This window comes from Podarcis gaigeae (genome assembly GCF_964106915.1).
Source record: "Podarcis gaigeae genome assembly, chromosome: Z".
NCBI lineage: Eukaryota > Metazoa > Chordata > Lepidosauria > Squamata > Lacertidae > Podarcis > Podarcis gaigeae.
Genome location: NC_139691.1, coordinates 11,757,914 through 11,773,307, shown reverse-complemented (window position 1 = coordinate 11,773,307; position 15,394 = coordinate 11,757,914). Strand labels below are relative to the sequence as shown.

General features: G+C 47.1%; 2 protein-coding genes and 1 long non-coding RNA gene across 10 annotated transcripts in view; 1 reads left to right on the top strand and 2 right to left on the bottom strand.

The window, feature by feature from the left end:
• The window catches only part of LOC310836258 (uncharacterized protein), a 38,568-nt gene extending 28,934 nt beyond the window's left edge, over positions 1-9,634 (bottom strand). For 4 of the 7 annotated variants that reach the window (XR_014559966.1, XR_014559967.1, XR_014559968.1 and 1 more), the window contains exon 1: positions 9,074-9,470. Coding sequence is in view for 1 of the 7 variants with exons in the window: in XM_083721258.1 (XP_083577384.1) it covers positions 9,074-9,161 (88 nt within the window). In the remaining 6 variants the exon portion in view is untranslated. The other 3 variants (XR_014559965.1, XR_014559969.1, XR_014559970.1) reach the window with 3 other exon arrangements.
• The window catches only part of LOC310836266, a 221,257-nt gene that overhangs the window by 94,162 nt on the left and 111,701 nt on the right, over positions 1-15,394 (bottom strand). The window lies entirely within an intron of this gene.
• Positions 9,889-15,394, top strand: part of LMX1B (LIM homeobox transcription factor 1 beta) — a 165,145-nt gene continuing 159,639 nt past the window's right edge. The window contains exons 1-2 of one of the 2 annotated variants that reach the window (XM_083721240.1): positions 9,889-10,365; positions 12,990-13,176. In XM_083721240.1, the coding sequence (XP_083577366.1) occupies positions 10,227-10,365; positions 12,990-13,176 (326 nt within the window). In that variant the 5' untranslated portion in view covers positions 9,889-10,226. The remainder of the gene's footprint in view (positions 10,366-12,989; positions 13,177-15,394) is intronic. The other variant, XM_083721239.1, reaches the window with a different exon arrangement.

Below are 15,394 nucleotides of genomic sequence, written 5' to 3'. Positions count from 1 at the left end.
GTTTCAAGTTTTCACATAACGTAGTCCAATCAATGTTACTTTTATACCAAAGTGTGCAAGATTAACAGTTCCAGTCCGGCCAATAGCACAGTGGAAGAGGACCCGCCTTGCGTGCTGAAGGTCACAGGCTGGAGCCAGTCATCTCTTGGTATGGCTGGGGGAAACCTGGTCAGAAACCATGGGCGTAGCCAATATTTTTGTTTTTTTTTGGGGGGGGGAGGGATAGGACTTTGTTAGGGGGTGCAGAACCGACGTGATTGGTCAGTTAGTTAAGCATTTTCTATTCTTCTATTTCCGCCCCCCTTAGCTTTGCCCATGTCATAAACCCTGGAGAGCTTCTGCCAGTCAGTGTAGACAAATACTGAGCTAGTTGGACCAACGCTTTGACTATGTGTAAGGAAGCTTCATCTGTGCCCGAAGTAAGGCAGCTTTTGAAGTCCCCAGAGATATCTGAACGTGCGTCTGCTCAGGGCCGGATCTAATATGAACCTAATGAAGCTTAAATCTTCAGGGCCTCTAATCCTGGAGAAGCCGCATAAGCGAGTTTAGTCCACATTGCACGGCTCAAATTGATTAATTGGTTCTTGCATATACTTCAAGAATCCCAGTTGTTGAACGCATCGGGATGTGCGTTCGAGGGAAGGACAGGAACTTAGCGGCAGAGCACGTGCTCTGCACTTAGGTCCCAGGTCCGGTCTCGAGTGGAATCTCCTGGTGGGGCTGGGAAAGACTGAAACCTTAAACCCTGGAGAGCTAGATGAACCAAGGGTCAGCTGCCAGCTCCCTCTGCCCCTCTAGGTGGCAAGAGGTTCCAGGGACTTAGAGAGCCGCGGGGTTGGGGTGCTGCACTCCTTTGAAAAGGGATCTCGCAAGGTGAGGAATGGGAGGTGGAAGCGGCCCTACTTTTGCTTGCAAGACTTGGGTGTTGGGGGGGGCGGGGGAGTCCAGCGGTTAAGAGGCTGAGCTGTTAAAAGTGGGTGATTATGTGATTATAACTCTGGCTCGGGATTTGGTCCCCTTATGCAAGCCGCTAGTCCTCAAACTCCCATCTTCACTATTAATAATACTGTGCTGCTGCAAGGATTACTGAGATGATTTTAAAATATATATACTGTATCTGCAGTGTTTGTTGTTGTTGCTAATCTGCCTATCTCCTACACACACACTCCGTTCCTATCTACTAAGAACTCCAGTTGCAGCATCTGAATTTGAGATATTGGGTTATTTTATTTATTACATTTTTAAACAAAGCCCTGCCTTTCTTCCAAGGAGTTCAGGCTGAAGTCCACGTCTTCTCCTACCCATTTTATCCTCCTTAGAGCCCCGTGAGGTAGGTTAGGTTGAGAGGGACTAACAAAAGCTCATCATGAGAGAGATTCCAACCTTGCTGGTTCCGCGCTCTAGCCACTAGGTACAGACAGAGAACGACCCCTCCCCCCGCTCAGCCAGATCTCCTCCTCTCTTTAGCTTGAACCGAGCTTCAAGAGTCTGGCAGCGACGAGCTTGCTTTGGGGTAAGAAATTGGAGCTCAGAAACGCTGCATTGAGGCGCATTGGCCAGAAGAGGGCAGAGTGCACACAAGGCTTGGTAACGCGAATGCTGTCGATAGTTGGAGAAGGCACAGAAGCTCGAGCCTTTTGTCAACCACTGTTAGGACGCAGGCCAGCTTTAGGCTGCGGGGTCGTTAAGTAAGGAAAGCTGCATAGCCAGACCCTGGGAGGCTCCGTTATCTATTCGGGTGTGAGGGAAGATTCTGAAGCAGTCTTCACCGGCTGAGGTTGGCCTACAGTCACTGCTTATCTCCACAGACAGCCTAGGCTAGCAACTACAAAGAGTAGGGCAGGGAAGCTATGGCCCTGCTGGACTACAAATCCCATCATCCCTGGTCATTGGCCGTGCTAGCTGGGGCTGGTAAGAGTCCAACAGCATCTAGGGAGCTGCAAGTTCCTCTGTTCTGGGCTAAAGCATGGGGGGACTGTTGCCAAATACTATGGCAAATCTTCCTCTCACCACCTTTGCACAGGGGAACACAGAAAGCTGCCTTATAGTGGAATCGGGTCCACGTAGTATTGTCTACACTGACTGCCGCTGGTTCTATGGGGTTTCAGACTCAGAGGTCTCCCCCATTCCTACCTGGAGGTACTGGGAATCGAACCAGGGGTCTTATGCATGCAAGGCAGCAAACTGTCTCACTGAGCTGCAGCCCTTTCAACCATGAAAGGCTGCAAAGTACGACCCAGTTAGTGAAAACTGCGTTTGAATAGGTACATAGGAATGAGCTGGCTGCGGATTAAAGGAGATAGTGACAAATGGGAGATTTTTATATTTAGAAAAAGGTACAGCCTCTCCCCAAATCAAGCAACTGATAAAGACAGCTCCAGAGTGTAACAGAAAGTAAAATTGTAATAAATTAGGGAATGGGGAAGGAGTAAACCATATTCTCTCCAGTTTTGAATGGAACCATCTTGTATGGAATTTAAAACTCCCATGCCCAAACAAGAAAATATTCATCAATTGGACTCTGAGAGTTAAAGTTCCAAGGGAAGGGGGTCCTTTCCTTTCCTTTCCTTTCCTTTCCTTTCCTTTCCTTTCCTTTCCTTTCCTTTCCGTTTCTTTTCTTTTCTCTTTCCTTTCCTTGCTGGGCTGCATGTTAGGGAGCCTGTTCACATTTGGGCATAATCCAAAGTGTGATTTTCAAATTCAGCCATGTTGCACAACTGGATTTCTCTGCCATCTTCCAGGCGCAAACCCCATTTAGTTTAGAAAGTTGCTTTGGGAAGGGGTACTTAAAAGAAAGAAACAGATAAATAAAACACATAACTGTTCATTCTGTTGATGAATCAGAAGCCTTTGGTGTTAATCTTTTGCTAAATTCAGCATCTTTACATCTCTCTCCCTATAAAACCCTGAGCTCCATAGCAGGCGATGCAGGTGAACGGTTGTCAGATTTAGAAATTACTCTATTCATTTTCGGTTGTTGTTTTTTAATCCCTTGGCAATTTTTGGTTGGAAGAGATGGGGTAGATAAAAAAAATTAAATGTCTTCTTGTCCACCTCTGACACCAGAAATCCCCCTCCCCCCAAAAAAACTTTGGTGTGTGAAATATGTTAACAATAAGCCCTAATTAGAGAATTGCTCCTCTCCGTGGCCTGAATGAACCTCCTAAAATCTACTAGCTGCCTCGCTGTGATCATTTAGCCATGGCAAAAGAAAAAGAAAAAAGGAGAGGTGCAAAATTGCATTTTAGGCTACATTTAAAGCACTGCACCAAATAATCGTGGGAACTGTAATTCGCCCCCTCATAGAGTTACTGTTCCCCAAACCCTTAAGAAACTACCTCCCCCAGGATTCTTTGGGGGATGCTTTAAATGCACTGAATCTACAAAAAATGTGTATGAATACTGAACATCTGTGATAGTACAGGGTGATGTACTGAATGGAGAACTGAACCGCCTGTGTTCCCGCACAAAGTCATGGTGGTAGTTGCCATGCACATTAAGGCTGCTGTGAACCTATGCATGCCTGTCTACTCAGAAATAAGTCCCACTGAGTTTCATGGCACTTAGTCCAGGGAGGTAGGTTGCAGCCTAAGGAATTCCAATGAACTCAGGAGAGATTTACTTTTGGGTGAGCTCACTGAGGCTGCAATTCCATGCTCTCTTTCACAGAAGTCTTATGAACAAGGGAGAACTTTATTCCCAGGGGTCAAAGTATTGGATCCAGGTATCGGCAGAGAGAAAAGCGGAGGTGTGTGCGAATGAGTGGGAAGGAGAAACGAGTGGAATTGTTAAAGGTTTTGAAAGTTTCCTTCGGAACATTCTCTCTTTCCTTTGGGGAAAGTGGAAATCAGGGATTGGGAACCTGTGGCCCTCCAGACCTTGATGGAGCACATTTCCAGTTATCCATGACCATAGGGCAGTGGTGTCCAAACTTTTTTTCAAAGAGGGCCAGATATGATGAAGTGAAGGGCCGTGAGGGCAGACCAAAGGACCGACCAAAGTTGTTGACCTTTTCTAGGACTGAACGTGATGAGGTTTTTTATGATTTTACCCCAGAGTTGTTGAGTTTTTTTAGGATTGAAGCTGTTGACCTTTTTTTAGGGTTGAAGTTGTTGAGGAATGGGGATCCTAAACCCCAGACCATGAATTGGTAGACTGCAAAGTGGAGGGAGGAGGCTCCAGCCAGGCAATATGGCAGCAATTCCTGCAAAACTGGATGGTTTTTTGGGGGGTAGACTGCAATTGGCTTCTATCGTTGGTGTTGAGATCGGTGGTTACATTGTAATGAGGATTTCATGAGGCTAGGCCTGGCCTTGAGGAACGTTCACTGGGAAGTAAATCTCTGGGTCCTGATTCAGAAGTGCTTTGATCTAAACGCGGAGTGTAGGCACGGGCTGCAGCAAGGAATTGAAAACGATTTCAGGTCTAAAGTTGTGTGCTGAATGTTATAGAAGGAATCAGATATACAGTAAGCCATTCACCTCCCCAGGGCTAGCCTAAGACGTTTTGGCACCTGAGGCGAACTACAAAATGGTGCCACTCCTCTCCAGGGCAAGGAAAGATCTGCAGCAGGAACAAGGGGTATGAAAATTTAAACTGGGAACAAGGGGTGAGTGCAGATCAAATAAACCTTATCCGCAGAGATCGTTGCGAGGGAAAGGGGGCTCGCTTTGAATCACATCAGATGGGTGCAGGCAGCTTAGGAGACTCCAGAGGGTAGCCCCCGCCATTTCCTCACTAGGGGTGGGAGGTGAAAGGCAGCACCTCCTATTCTCCGAGAGGCTGCGTGGAGCGAGCGGTGCAAGCCGTCGCTGCCACTGCGAACCGTGTTTATGGAAGACAATCTTACTCAGCTACGAGTGATCGCCAAAGAAGAAGGTGATATTCCTTGGGTGCCAGATCTGCTTGCCTCTGTGGATCCTGCCACCTGAGGCGGTCACCTCTCCTTGCCTCGTGGGCAGGCCCTGTACCTCCCCCCCCCCCGTCTTTTCCTTTAGCCCCTTACCTCTAAATCTATGAGGACTTTTACAGAGTTCCTGGATTTGTTTTATTTATTTTTAAGGATGTAGGGGAAACAGGAATAAGGGTTTGTAATCTACACGCCGGTAGAGTAAGCGAGGTAATTTATCCAGCATTCATATGCGGCCGTGAGACGCGTCTTGGTTGTGAGCTAGGTGCTGCGCCGCCACCGCGCGCTTAAATTTCGAGGAAGAAATGAAATGGCTTCCATTAAGATTCGGGGACTTAGGAATTTCCCTTCTTCTCCTGCTCTTGCAGAATAAAACCAGAGAATAGGGCCAAGTCGAAAACCCCTCACCGCACTGACCTGTCTTCCATAGTTTTATTTCCTACAGGAGCCTTGACTTCAAACGTGCCCAGGATCGGATCGCAATTGTCTTTCTTTAAGTTCCGCTGTCTCTTTCTAGAAGGAAACCCCAGGGGATGTCAACCTCAGCAACCCAAGGGGCACCCCCAGCTGTTTATCTGGAAACAACCTCCTATTGATCTCAGAGAGTGGCTTCTTCGAGTAAACAGGAGCCGAAGCTCTGCTTGACCCTTTCCGCAACACACGGCCTCTTAGCGTAGGTGTCTCCGACTGAAACGGGGGCTTCCTTCCGAGTAACACTTCTGACATCTTCCTTGAACACGCGCGCGCGCGGTTTTCGATGGTGCTTACTCCATTCCAAGGCAAGGTTGAAAAAGTGAGTGCTGGCACTAAATTCAATGAGGGCGATAATAAATAAGAATTATCATCGCCACCATCACACTAACTTTCAAGTAAAGGCTTGAGCATTGGGGCTTCTGTTCTCCGACAGTCCTTTAACTCTAATAGTAGTAGTAGTAGTAGTAGTAGTAGTAGTAGCAGTGGTAGTAGCAGCTTGGGATCCTAATACACGCAAACAGCTTTGCACTTAAATTTCGCATCAACTCTTCAGTAAATCTTAAGGGTTCTGCACCGTGTTCTTTCCCCTTCTGCACATCCTCTCCTTTGAAGCCCAAGTCCGGATCAAGAAGATGAATTTTAGAGCTTTTTTGGAGTGCCCGTTTCTAGGTGCGGCGGGTGTCTCCCTCCCCTCACTGCCATCCCACGCTCAATATACACCTCCTCCCTGCACCTCTGATCTTTTGGTAGTCACTGGAAGACTTTAAAAAAAAAAAGGGTGAAAATTGCTACGGTGACTAACAGGTATTTCTAAGAGCAAAGGTTTCTCCGGAGAGTGGGTTAGGACTCCCCACAGTCTGTGGAATTGGGCTGCGAGGCAGGAGGTGGCATATTCCTCCTCATAGCCGTTCCAGCGGTTTCTGCAGCCGCTGTTCGTTCTCTGCACAATCTCCTCCGTGTCTGGCAAACTCACCATCACGGATCTTCTAATTCTGGACTTTTTCTTCGTAATTTCACGAGATAATTGGGTCTAAATCCGGAATTGTTTGCATTGGGAGGAGCGGCGGGAGGCGGGGAGAGAGGTTTTATTCCAGGGAAAACATCAGTTTTAATTAAAGCGAGCCGGGTTTGCTGCCGGATTTCGAGCGGAATCGCCTCCTGAAATCTAAAGAGCTCTTGATTCCTATTATTATTTTAGCTTGATCTCAAAATTAAATAATCACAGCATTCCGCACATACGTACGCTTCTGACTACAAAGAAACAGGCCTGTGGCAGAAGATAGGACGAATATATATATATATATATATTCAATCAAATAAACTTTTTAAAAAATAAGGTAGAAAATGACCTAAAAGGAAAACTTTCCAAAATGAGATAAACATCCATGGACAGTTTCCTTCAGTAATACAATTTAGGCAAAACCGGAAGGGAAAAACATATACCCAAAGGAAGGCGCAGAAAGCCCTTTAATTTAAATAACTATCAAATAACTTTCAATGCATTTTCATTCCTCTTTTTTATTCCATCATTTTTTTCCTGAGAAGTTTGCCCCCTGATCCTAATACAAGAAATATTGTGCATTTTAAGAAACCTCAGCGGGAAAATAATTTCCCATATCTTCAGAGAGTTAATTGAAACAATCGTTTTGTTTTTTTGTTTTTTAAGTTCACCAGAAGTGGAGTGTGCTTGTGTGTATTTAAACCAACCAACTGGCTGCATCTCATGGTAGCCTGATTTGTGAGAAAATATTTCAGAATAGGGTAAGGAGAAAATAATGTTCTCACAGACACCAGAAAGTGGCAAATGATACTGAATTAATATTTACAACTATTCCCGTCCTTTTGCTGAGGTGCAAGTTATTGTTGCTGAGGCCAGTACATGAAACGGTTACCCCTACGTTGTCGGGATTGATGCAACACCACACGTACAAATACACACACACACACACACACACACACACACACACACACACTTTAACGTGCGGGTCAATACAAGGCGGAGGAATTAAAGACATTTGTAATTTCTGTATCCCGCCTCACACTCACAATCCATTCATTAATCTCAATTTCTCCTTTTCGTTCCCTTATTGGAATGGAAACCGCCAGGACCGCAGAAATGTTAAGAACTGAAGGTTTCTCTCAAATATTCCTGGCTTGGGTCTATCCTTGATTACTGGCAGTGCGTAATTGTCCGCCCGGGTCCCCAATACAATGGAACCATCATCTGTTTCCGCTCTTGTGCTCCAGGGCGCAAAAGTAGACACAAAGGAAAGGCCCAACTGGGGGCGCCCCAAAGCGGGTTTCAGAGCGTGCTTATCCCCTAAAAGAAATCCCACCAGTTCGACCCTCTCCATAAAATCACACTTGCCTGTATCCCCTATCCCCACTATACGCGGCAGAGCAGAACCCGCCTTTTCCACCAGAGCGCTGCTGTGCGCCTAGGTTTGACAACAACTTGGAAACAGGCCAGCAAGCGGTCCCAAAATTGAGGGGGAGATGAGGGGCATTTCTAGACATGACCCCCTGGCAGCAGCTGAAGCCCCCCTCCACGCCCATCTCTTCTTCAGCATCAGCATTCAAGTTCATAGAGGGGGTGCGTAAAGGCGCTTAATTTTCTGGGCGCGCTGGACAGAGGCTCGCCGGACTCTCTCTCTCTCTCTCTCTCTCTCTCTCTCTCTCTCTCTCTCTCTCTCTCTCTCTCTCTGTGTGTGTGTGTGTGTGTGTTTGTTTGTTTTGAGAGAGAGATCATGGAAGAAAACCGAACTGTGCGTGAGATTCTAAAGTGTTATCTCCCCTCTCTCTCCAAACACGACCGGGTGAATCATATCTACGTCCACATCATACTTTTAAAGCGCGTTTAAATTCACACACACCCCACGCTGAGTGCTGGGAACTGTACCCTTCACAGATCTACACTTCCCAGAACCCTTAAAGAACTCAGCTCTCAGGGTTCTTTGGACCAAGGGTGAAAATGTGCTTCAAATGTACTTTAAATATATGGCGCTGTACAGGACGCAAGCTTCCTTTTGGGATACCGGGATCGATCAGACTCCACTATTTGGGATCTGAGAAATAGAAGCATGTATTACTTCCTCTGTCTGTCTGTCTGTCTGTCTGTCTGTCTGTCTGTCTGTCTGTCTGTCTGTCTGTCTCTCTCTCTCTCTCTCTCTCTCTCTCTCTCTCTGTGTGTGTGTCTGTGTATTATCCACCAGCTCCTTATCTTTCTCCCGGGGCCTCTCGCCAGGTGCAAACGCGGCCGTCCCTTTCTTTTATGTCCCAGACAACAAAACAGAAAAGCCTGGTGGGTGTCAGGAACAAGGGCTTCTATGGGAGGGAGGCGGAGAGTGGGGTGGGGTGGGGAGATAGGAGACGGGGCGGATGTAACCGCATCCAGCCCCCTGCGCCCGCTTGCCAACGCCGGTGCCATGCTATAGTAAGATCAGCCCTGGTGGCACAGCCGGCGGCCAGCTTGCACGCTTGACACCTCTCCCTGTGATCTGCCTCTCCAGCTACTACCCCTACCCTTCCCACACTCCCGGACCCAATCCAGCCACATCATTCCTTCCCCACCCTTCCCACCTCGTATCCCCGGATAGCACGCAGGTGGCAGCGTCCCGGAAGAAGGGGACCCTGGAACTTAGAAACCTCAAACGAGTCCCGGAAGGTCCCAAGAAGACGCCGAGTACCTACCTCCCAGCTGGGCGTGAAGGGGGCCCGCCGGCTTCTGCAGGCTTCCACCGTTGGGGCTGGGTGGGAGGCATTTGGGGCGCAGGGTCATTCTGCCTAAGATGGGTGGCGTGCCAGCAACTTTGCTTTCCTCCCCATTCAATCAGCCCCGTTCAGCAAGTTCATAGATCTCATTAATTCCTTCCACCGACCGATTGGCAAATCCGCCCCCCCCCCCAATGTCCAGCCCTTCCTCAGTTTCTTTTTTCAACTTTTCTGTAAGTAGGTCCCCTCACCTGATTTTCTTTATTTCCTTTCCTTTATTTCATCATCCCGTCCACTCACTGACACTAAGTGTTCCAGGATGCCAGCAGCCCCCTCCCTTCCCTACCGACCCCTCCATCCTCTCTATCCTCTCACTACAAACTGGTTACCTGGGCAAACTCCGCTTCTAATCTACACCTGGCTGGAATCCTTTCCCATCATGATCCGGGGTGGAATGGGAGCGGAAAAAAGAAAGAGGGGGGCTTGCTTTTCTTTCCCTCCCATCTTACTTTCTTCTCTCTCCCCCCTTTATTTATTTTAATCGTCTCTCTCCCCCCGTCCCCCCCCGCGAGTAAGCGACGGCACTATTTGACGTCGAGGAAAACCGCCTCACCGCGGCGCAGGGATATTAGGAGCACCAATTGGGAGTTCAAATGTCAGCAAGTCCCCCCCCCCCCGCTTTTTGGAAAAGGGAGGGGGGAGGAGGAGGTGGCGGTGGTGAGGCGGCTGGCGGGGTGGGTGTGTTCCTCCGCCGCCGTTTTTTTCCTCCGCTTCTAAACGGAGCGTCTCCTGGCTCGGGACTCTTGCATGGCACTGTGGCGTGGAAGCGCTCCGGGGGAGAGCTTCTGCCCGCGATTGCATGCCGTGCCGGGGATCCCCTTGCTCCGGGGAGGGCCTCGCCGCCCCCTCCGGCCCGAGAAGGGCTCAGGAGGCGCCCCCTAGCCTACAGGTGACCCACCCTGCCTCTCTGCTGTCGGGGCGCGATGCTCTGACTGCCGATGGGCGCCCGGCTTGTTTCGGCAGCGCTCGCCTCCTCTGCCCCGCGACGCAGCGGTCCTGATCCCGGCAGGAACGGACACTAACCGCCTCCTCCCCCTTCTCCCGCTTCGCCTCCGCAGCCAGCCTTCGCCCCATGGACGTAGCGACGGGCCCCGAGTCGCTGGAAAGCTGTTTCAACCGGGGCTCCACTGACTGCTCCAAGATGCTGGACGGAATTAAAATGGAGGATCACCCGCTGCGATCGGGTCCCGCAACTTTAGGAGTCTTGTTAGGTGAGTCGACTTCGCTTTCACCGCGCAATGTTCAACTCCCCTCCCCTAAAAAAGAGGAAAAGCCTAGAATACTAGTTTACTCGGGGAAAGTCCCGGGCCCCCGATCCTGAGTCCGCTGTACTCTTGCTTCAAATACTGTACTTGGAAACAAACCGGTGCTGTCAGGACGGCAAGCGGCGAAGGCTTCCTGTGTAAACGCGGAGTCCTGTAAGTCGTTTTCAGGCCGATCCTAGAAAAGGCATCGATTTGCCTTTAAGGGGCTTAAGGGATCTTTTCTTTATTTAATGCCCTGTGTGGGATTGTGACACGATCTGGCTTGATTTAAAAAAATGCTACTATTATTAATAATGATTTTAAATATAGCCACTTTTCTTTGACAATCTGAGGCTAGGATTTAGATTTCCCCGCCTTGATATATTTATTTTATTCGCGGAGGGGTGCTAGGTGTACATAATGTCCCTGTAACATGCTTTTTTAAGACTCGTATTTGTTACAAAGGGATATATAAATAAATTTCAAGTTGCAAAACTTTGAACCGAAGATGCCGCCGGCCAACTTCAAGAAGGGGGGGGGGGGGAGGCGCTACTTTTAAGATGCCTTTGCCAATCTTCCGACTGAATAATCCTTTTGAGACTGAAAGATACACGCATCTGCAGCTTTGTGTTCACGCACGTCGGAATGGGGATTTGCCACAACCCAAGCGAAGTCCCTGCTCTGATTTAGCTTTGTTGCTTCACTAAAACACAGACACAGAGAATATTAATTTACACTCTTACTTCCCCATCCCCCAAATACTAACCCGTAGGACAAAAATCTCCTCCTTACCCCTTTTAACAATGTTCCAGAACATATTCGATTTTACTTGAGTCACCTTGGAAAATGAACCAACAGCACTGAACCCACTGTTTCAATTTATTTTTTATGTCCCTTGTTTCTGTTTGAAATATAATGTTCTCTTGCATTTTGAAGCAAGTTTTATTGGATTGTCTCTGCTGGGACTTGCAGAGTATGGAACTGAGGCTTCAAAAAGAAAAAAGGAGAAACTTCCAAATGGGACAGGGGTCCCCTCGCATCTCCTGACTGCATAGCACTCCTGTTTACTTAATAATTGCACCCCCCCTCCCGTCACCACTTTTTGTAGTTTGTGTTGATCTGTGGACTGAAGGCACTCCTTTAGCTTGCAAGCCCACTAACCTGGGAGTAAGCCCCACTGAATTCAGTAGGACTTCCTTCCAAGTAGGTCAGGTAAGGATTTCAGTCAGAGCCGACGAAAGTTTGATGCCCTAATCAATCAATTATCCTTTAAGGTGCCCCAAGTATCTGAGTTTCTGCTTTTCTAATCGCAGTAATACCATATAGCAAAACAAATTTAGCAAAAAAGGAAAGAAGAAAGGATCCAAGCAGCATGTTGGATTATTCTCAATGTTAACTTCCTAACAGTTGGCCGGGTAATACTTCTGATTGATTCTCTCCCCCCCCCCCCATCCGCCGCTTTTGCTAATCCTGGGGCTAGGATTTGATCCAACCCCCCCCCCCCCACGCATACACACTTGAATCATCATCATCGTCATTTTAATGACACACACACACAGAGTATTAATATTAAGTAATATTAGTGCATATAAACTCTGCTTTTAATACCAAAGCAAGCTGATGAATTATGCCATTCTAGGACTGTGGGAATCTATTGCAAGGACACAGACACGTGCTTTCGCTTGCATTCGTGAACAAGTCAGTTGTATATTAAAACGTGTGTGTAAATATCCTCACCACCGTCATTCCCAGCTTCGGACGCAATCCTGTACACCTCGCTCCGCATTGCACAAGCCAGCCCAGCGTGAAAAACAGAATGATTAAAAATAGAATTCGGAACCGCGCTGCACTATAGAAAGTGAAGGGTTCGTTTTTGTTTGCTTTTGCTCTTAACACGCAAAGGCCCAATTGCGACCTTGGGCTTAGGGATTGTTAAACTCAGTGGCGCTTACTTCCGAGTAATCAGATGCTCGTCTCTCACTGTGCCACTCCTTTTCCCTCATACACCCTCTTGCAGCAACAACGAGCCACCCAAATAGCAAATAAAATTTGGCCGCGTAAACGCCATACATGTGAAGCATGCTTTTTCTATGCTAGGGACTGTAGCTCGGTGAAGCGTAAACTACAGTTCCCATAATTCTTTTTATGTGGGGCGGGGCGGTTTGGAATGTGATTTTAAAGTGTTTTAAAAGAGTGAGAAACAACTTCTTGGCAACCCAAACAGTAGGTGAATTTTAAAAAAGCAACAGTTTTAATAGCAGTCTTTGCTCTTGCCTGAGACTCTTGCTCTTGTGAACGTGACTGCGATTGTGTAACGATGGTGACATGGTCCTTTGTGAAAGCTGCACCATCCATTTGGGCCCCTTTCTCCCCTGCCCCGCCCCCACCCCTGCGAACCGTAAATTGTTAAAGGTGCTGGGAACTGTAGCTCTGTGAAAGGGAAACTACAGTTCCCATTATTCTTGGTGTGTGTGAACACGCTTTCAATGTATTCTTTTCTTCTTCTTCTTCCAAAATTCACTCCATCTTTTACATTGTCTCTCTTTCTCTGCTACTTCGTCTCCCCACTCCTTCCTTCCCTTCCTCTACAGGGTCAGACTGTCAGCACCAGGCGGTCTGCGAAGGGTGCCAGCGGCCCATCTCGGACCGCTTCCTGATGCGCGTCAACGAATCCTCTTGGCACGAAGAGTGTCTCCAGTGCGCCGTGTGTCAACAAGCGCTGACCACCAGCTGCTACTTTCGGGACCGCAAGCTTTATTGCAAGCAAGACTACCAACAGTAAGTGGGCGCAGCCACCCTCCAAATTAGGCTCTCTCCTTTTGCACGTCGGAACAGTATGTGCACGACCATGCCAAGCAATGTGTTTTCCGATCTAAGCCAGCATTTTTTAAAAAAATCAATCCCAATACAATCTTGTTTATGCTAGTACTTATTTGGGGCGGGGGTACCATTCTCAGTTTTGGGGTGCACCTAATTAAACCTGGCTTTGGAAGATAGTGTCAAGCAATCAAAGTTAAAGGTCATTCGCCCCACAATCTCCGCGCGCCTTCCACTTTTCTTTAGAACCTTTGTCGCGCCATTAGGAGAAGTTCTATCCTTGCGTCAGAGGGATGTCTGTGGGGTTGGTTTTTTTTTGGGGGGGGGCGATACTAGGAATGCGAGGCGCCGGCTCTTGCTCTTTCCAGTGCAGGAGTTTCTTTCGATAACTTTCAGCTAAGTCTGTGGCCGATCAGAAAAGCACATGTGTATTGGCTTAGTTAGTGATCTGAATCACTAAGATAAGGATTAGGTTGTGAAGACATCCCTAGCATCGTTTCCCATTTGAACCCTTTTTGTAATAAAGATGAATTTCCCTTCCCACGTTTCCTTTCTAACGGGTTCCACTATGCTCAGCTGAGACACACTCCCAAATTTACAACGTCGATCCATGAAAATATGTCCCCCCCCCCCTCTTTTAAAGATTTAGTAATTTTAACTGAGTCTTGGGTTGGTCTGGATTTCACCTTCCCTTTCATCGAGCAATTAACAAATTTAAATGATTGCAACCGAATTTGATTTTGCGCCACACTTTTCTTGGGAGTAAATCCCTCAGAATTCGACCCCACTGACTCTAGAGCGGGTCATCCCCCTCGTTATTTCTTTATAACGACATTTGCAAAGGAAATAACCCCTAATTTTTCCACACAAACACCTATTTTGCTTTTTACTTCTTGATTTTAATTTTCCTGCGGCCTCTTTTGAAGATGCAGAAACGCTGAATGGCTACTTGTTTGTCCTGCAGAATGGAATAATATTTGTTTTCCGATTACCTACTTTATTAAAAAATAAAAAAATGCATATAAACAAAACTCGCTTTAAAAAAATTCCAGTGGTGGGAAATTTTATACCAGCAATTAAAAACCAAACGATGTTTGCAAAGTCCCTTCCTTAAATAATATTGCTGATTTGATGATTGGGGGCTGGGCTTCAGAATTTAAAGTTAGCGTGCATATATTCCATTACTGTAAGATTAGCTAAACTACTTTGGTGGGAACTCGGTGGAAGGAGATATTGTAAAATACTGAAAGTGGGAGAGAAAATCTAGCAAAACATTTCTAACAAATCCTGATTTTGTGGTTGGGAGTAATTTAAAGACTGAAAGTATTCTTTTTTTCCCATTTGGAAGCGGGGAGGGGAGATAATTATATATAATGATTATCTGCTAAGAGATCGTGCAATATAGTATGATATCGAAATACAGAGGAAGTTTGTGCCTATGTGTTTGTTTGTGTGTACGTATGTGTGTTTATATGTGTGTGTGTGCGCGCGCGCATAGGCGCCAACTCTAAGGGGCCTAGACCCCTTCGCCCCCCGAAAAATATTTAGGAGCGCCGGGCCCCCCAATATTTTATTCAAGTTGGCGCCACCGTATATGTTTCTGTGTCCGTATTGTATTTATAGAGACATCGTGTCACAAATCAGATTAAGTGATATTTAGGCTGTCCTTTTGCATACTTGCCTCAGAAGAAGCCCCAGCAGCACACGCTGCAATTTACTCCCGAGTAAACTGAGTTGCCGGCTATTCCAGAGGGCTTTTCAGACAGGGAGCTGTTGGGGGCTGGAGATAATGGGAAAAAGGAGGCGAGCGTGTCTTTGGGTGTGGAGAAGTTTTCTTAGTTTCAAGATCGGAGAGTAAGAGAAGAGATACTGAAAGACAGGGAGCGTCATTTTTCCTCACTCCCCCTTTATAAGAGGTGAACACACAATATACCCCTCTGAGGTAGGTGAGAGAACAAAGGCATAGACGATTTACTCACTAAGATTTCTTAATAAAACAACCCCCATATTTTACTGAATTTTACAATACTGCATTTATTTTCTTTGTTTTTTTTAAGCCCCATCATGTTACATAGAGCTGCAAATCCAAGTCTGCAATCCTATCCACGTTTACCTGAGAGTAAGTCCCATTTGAAACAGTTGCACTTACTTCTGAGTAAGCAGGAGTAAGCTCGCTCTC